The sequence below is a fragment of the Castanea sativa genome, chromosome 3 (genome assembly GCF_040712315.1).
Source record: "Castanea sativa cultivar Marrone di Chiusa Pesio chromosome 3, ASM4071231v1".
Taxonomy (NCBI): Eukaryota; Viridiplantae; Streptophyta; class Magnoliopsida; order Fagales; family Fagaceae; genus Castanea; species Castanea sativa.
Genome location: NC_134015.1, coordinates 43,771,770 through 43,777,335, shown reverse-complemented (window position 1 = coordinate 43,777,335; position 5,566 = coordinate 43,771,770). Strand labels below are relative to the sequence as shown.

General features: G+C 32.8%; 1 protein-coding gene across 1 annotated transcript; it reads left to right on the top strand.

The window, feature by feature from the left end:
* Positions 1-2,808: 2,808 nt before the first annotated feature.
* LOC142629485 (uncharacterized) lies at positions 2,809-3,986 on the top strand. The gene has a single exon (XM_075803485.1). The coding sequence runs from the start codon at positions 3,072-3,074 to the stop codon at positions 3,825-3,827; it is 756 nt and encodes a 251-aa protein (XP_075659600.1). The 5' UTR covers positions 2,809-3,071; the 3' UTR covers positions 3,828-3,986.
* Positions 3,987-5,566: the final 1,580 nt, after the last annotated feature.

Sequence of the window (5,566 nt, the reverse complement as noted above, 5' to 3'; positions counted from 1 at the left end):
AATTATTATACGAATTTTTTTTTCGAGGCCCAGACCCGCCCTGTAGGACCCGTTTAGCCCAACTAGATTTGGCCCCAAGCGGCAGCCCAAATTGTGGCCCAACCAAAATAAAAAATTGAAGCCCATTAAGAGTTTTTCCTAGATTCAAGCCCATTCAAGCCATATAACGTGGCCCAAATGTCAATTTGGCATTTGGGCCACGTTATATGATAGCCAAATCAATCCAAATCATAGGTTAATCATAAATCAATAAATCACATGTTAATTATAAATCAATAAATTATAGCTAATATCATAAATCAATAAATCACCTGTTAATTATACATCTATAGATCCAACAAAATCATAACTAAAATCACCAGCTAAACATAAAAATAAAATAAATCCAACAGGTCCAAGAAATTAAAAAGTTATAAATAAATCCCACAAGTTTAGAATAATTACAAACCAACAAATTAATACAACAAGTCTAAGAAATTAAAAAGGCTACCAAATTAATACAAAATGTCTAATTCTCCACAGCTATGACATAACTCCCATCCTCTTCATTAGGCTCCCCATCATCAAGAATTGATTGAAGTGTACAATCTCTAAACGTAGTTGAAGAACCTACAACAACAACAATATGAATTAAAAAATGGAATAAACCTCATTAAATTGTAACTAGGAAATATAAAAATACAATTTTGATTTTATAAATAAAAATTAGACAAAAAACCAAATTTGTTTGTGTCTCACATCTTCGTTTTAGGCCCTGCATTACTAACAAACACAAAAAAAAAAAAAAAAAAAAAAAAAAAAAAAAAAAATTTCTTCTATTAGCACAAAATGGTTGAATTTTTAGTTTTTCAATTTAATGAAATATCCTGGTTAAATCAATGCAGCAATAATAAGGATCTAAGCACACACATGTCTCAACATTAACTGAAAATACATGTCTCTACATTATTATTGCAATTAACCTCCACACCCCTTTTTAAAAAAGAAATACTCTGCATATGGTTTCTCTCGTGGAACCATTATTTAACAAAACATAAAGACAATACCAAAATAGTCCTCTCTCACACACACACAGACTCAAATTCACATAAGAACAAAATCCAACCAAACACTCAACAAATTTAAGTATGTAACAAAAACGAACTACTCTCCAAATATGGTTGCTGCCCTGTCACAGTTGCAACAAATTCATTAAGAAACCAAACTACATTTGCGATTTTAGATAGTAACCTTATTTGAGCTCATCCCAAAAAGAAAAAGAAAAAAAAAACATTTTATGAAATACTTAAGAAAACTATGGGTTTTCGTTAGTTTTTGGATTTACAAGGGAATGTGATAATGAAATACTTAAGAAAAAAAATTGAAGAGAAGTAGAGAACAGACCGACGGTGACAGCTAGGGACGAGATCGGTGGTGCAGAGAGCTTGACCGGCGGTGAGAGGCAGAGAGCTTGGCCGGCGGTGCTTGAGAGTGAGTGAGTGACTGTGTGAGCTATGAGATTGAGTGTGAGTGACAATCAGAGTGAGGCCGCAGCGTGCTCTTGTGCGTGGCTGCATGAGTGACAGAGAGATTGAGAGTTAGGGTGAGGGCATGAGCGTGAGCTAAGATGAGATTATGAGAGGCGGGTGGGTTAGGGACTTAGGGTTTACAACTATATATATAATGTGGTTTTTTAGTAATTTTAGGGTAACTGGGTCATATTTGAGTTCGGGTTTTGGGCCGGGTTTTTGATAAAACTTGGACCCGACTCGGACTTGCTTTGGTTTTTTTTTTTTAACCCATACTTGACCCTATTCTTGATCGGGCTGAGTAAAATCCGGCCCATTAAGGTCGGACCGAGCTGGGTATCTGCCAGTCGGATATAAATTGCCATTCCTAATTCAACCTAAGTGCGATTCTAAATTATTTTAATCGAAAAAATGTTATGAGTATGCATGATGAATTATCATTAACGATCAATTTCTCATAATGGCTTAAGGCTTCAATTTTTGCAAATCAGTCTTCCACAAGGTAAATTGTCAATATTAGTCACCCTATTTCTAACATTCACACACCAAATAATCTCTCTCTCTCTCTCTCTCTCTCTCTCTCTCTCTCTCTCTCTCTCTCTCTCTCTCTCTCTCTCTCTCTCTCTCTCCATATATATAATGAAAACCTTTGACTTTATGATAATTTCTTCTAATATTACCACAAATCTTTAGAAAACTCACATTTTTTTTTTAAGAGATCATTATAATATTTATTTTTAATTTTTAGAGTTACAAATAGTGTTAAATTGGCTTTAAAAAAAACAAATAGTGCTAAAGTATATTAGTTTAGATTAATTAGAACTCATCGTCTTTTTGGATAGAGTTACCAAACACTAAACAAATTCGAATTAACAAAATAGGAAAGCTCATTTTTACAAATATATAATTAGATTTTTATTATTTATACTAATATATATGTTTGTGTATTTTTGTCAAATTTTCTTGTACATTATATATAGATTAACAACGAATACAAATATAAGAAATCTGTGATTCAATTTCTTCCTAGACCAGCTGATTGGTGTCTTGATCTGATAACAAAGAACTATCATCAAGAGCAAGTGTTATGAGTTGAATCTCTTAAATACAAATATAGGAAAAAAAAAAAAAAAACCCATTTGGCCCACTTTGTGATAATGGTCTTAGCCTCAACTTATATCGGCCGCCCCCAAAAAAATATTGCACTAGTAGATTGCTACCCTTAGCCAACCGCGTTTAGCCCACTTTGTGGTATGTATCGATCAGGTTGTAAATAAAAACAATGCCCACGCTTAACAGTTTACACCACCATTCATATATATACATGCAGCTTCCTCATTGGTCTGTTCATGATCATTACAAAACCCACACTCAATTTTTCATCCATCCTTTTCTTTTCCACTATATTTCAACCCTATTTTCCCTCCTATCTTTCACCTTTTTCTCATGCAACAAACACGGTCTAACATTGGATTTATAGAGAGAGAAGAATAAGAATACGAAGAAGAAGAAGAAGAAGAAGAACAAACAAACAAGCTTTTTTTTTATTTTTTACATGCAGACATGAAAAACAACCAAACCAGACCACCAATACTCAAATACTTGATTCTCTCTCTTTTTCTCTTTCTCCCTTTCTTTCTTCTCTTATTTTCTCTCAAACCCAAGCACCACCAAAACACCACCACAGACCCAACATCCAAAATCCAAATTCACAGCTCCGGAGACCTCAAAATCCGACCCGGATACGCCTCTTATGAATCGTACATACAACGCCAACTCCACAAGACCCTTAACCCAAAACTCAGGCAAGTATGGACAACAAGGGATTGGGACAGAAAAATCCAAGTCTTTGTTCAGTTCTTCCAAGATTTAAAGCGAAAAGAGCTTCTGTTCAATGAGTCCAAAGCTCTTTCTATTGGGGCCCGTGTCGGGCAAGAAGTGGAGGCTCTGAGACGAGTCGGCGTGTCCGACTCGGTTGGGATCGACTTGGTGCCGTATCCTCCGCTTGTGATCAAAGGTGACTTCCACAACCAGCCGTTTGGGAACGAAACCTTCGACTTCGAGTTCTCCAACGTGTTCGATCACGCGCTGTATCCGGACAAGTTCGTTGGAGAGATCGAACGGACGTTGAAGCCTAATGGGGTCTGCGTTTTACACGTGGCCCTGTCTAGACGGTCCGATAAGTACTCGGCTAACGATTTGTATAGCGTGAAGCCATTGGTGGAGATGTTCAAGGTCTCGGAGGTTGTTCACGTACGAAAAGTTGATGGTTTCGGATTGGATACTGAGGTTGTCTTCAGGAAAAAAACAGTGACCTAATTGGCTTGATTTTCTATTTCATTTTTTTTTTATTGTCATTTATTAACTCAAAATTTTGTCTTTTGGTTTTTTTGGGTTTTGTAACCTAAAATATGAGTTTGTTTATAATATGGGATTTTTTTTTCTTTGCTAAATATATGAGATTTTACTATACTTTCATATTAAGTGTCTACATTTTTACCTAATATTTGTAGGCAGAATGGTATTTCTGGGACAAGGTTTGTGTCTAGTACAATAATACATTAAAATTCAGATATATATCTAAAATTGGACACGTATGCATTTGAGGTATAAAAAAAAAAAAAGGTTAAAATTGCAGGATCAACTTATTAATGTATTCTAACTATCTCACAAGAAAATAAATAAATATTAGACAGAAAAAATGTGGCATGAGCGTGGCTACATGAAAATAATCAAAGCCCTCATAATATATTTAATAAATAATGATTATATATGATGAAGTGTGCATGGGTCCATTCCTTTTTTTATTTTATTTTATTTTTTTTTAATACTGTGTGTTCATATAGCTAGGTACTGTGTGACAAAATGGCCGGCCCTCAACAACTGCATCAATATATCTAAGACTGTTAGATGTTTAATCAATGAAATGAATTAATTTTGCTTACTGCTAATCCATCATAATCTATAGACTTTTTTGTTTTGCATATCCATTTGTTTCAAAATTCTAATGGGTTTCTATCAATTCTGTCAAAAAAAAAAAAATCTAATGGGTAAAAGATGCGTATACGTGTTCCTATGCTTATTCTGTACAGTTCAGTCGACCTTAATTCACCTAAAAGACAACAATGACATGACATGATGATAATGATGTCTTTGCCTCTTTATTTCTACGATTCCTTGGGCCCTCCGGCCGAAAAGAGTAGGTCCTGCTTTTGAGAATTAACCGTTAGTCCTCGCTTCAACCGATGATCAAACTGCAATAGTGAAAGTTGCTTTTAGAATATAATATACTAGTCTTTTGCTATATAAAATAATTTAGGGAGCTAAATATAAACCCTAAACTTATTTTAAAATGAGTATTTTAGCTTTTAAGGTGATATATATATATATATAATGTTTTTTTTAAAAAAAGGGTATAGTTATGAAAAATTAAAAAAATTGTAAAAGTTTTTCAATTCTTGGTAATTTTTTTTTTATAAAAATAGTATACTATTGTATACTTTTAGCGCATACTTTAGTAAAATCTTTTAAAAAATTCATATTTATGGATAGGGGCGAAGGGAGCATGGTCCGGACTTCTTGGGTTTTGAAAATCTTCTTTACCTCTAATATATTTTATTCAATAAAAAATAATTTTTTATATGTTTTTTAAGTAAAGGCGCCCTATTTTTATCCCCTTTAACTAATTTTATACCATACTTAATTCATTAAACCAAATCGTATTCTAGATCTATGTTCCTGAAAATGTATAAATTTATGAAAATGACTAATACTCCTCTTATTAAACTTAAGTATACTCAATATCTTCATTAAAAAAAAAGTATACTCAATATATATATATATATATATATATATATATATATATATATATATTATTAAAACTAGATAAGCAAATCTCTTTAATAGAAGGTTTGTTTAAAAAAAAAAAAAATCAAAGATGACCTTATTTTGTCTTGAATTTGGAAATTAGAGATATGGATACTATGTTTATATTATTTTCTATTTAGAAAAAAGATATTATTGTAGATTTCGTGGTTAATATATATATATATATATAT

Coding starts and splice junctions, on each gene's coding strand:
- LOC142629485 (XM_075803485.1), top strand. CDS start 3,072: ATGAAAAACAACCAAACCAGACCACCAATACTCAAATACTTGATTCTC.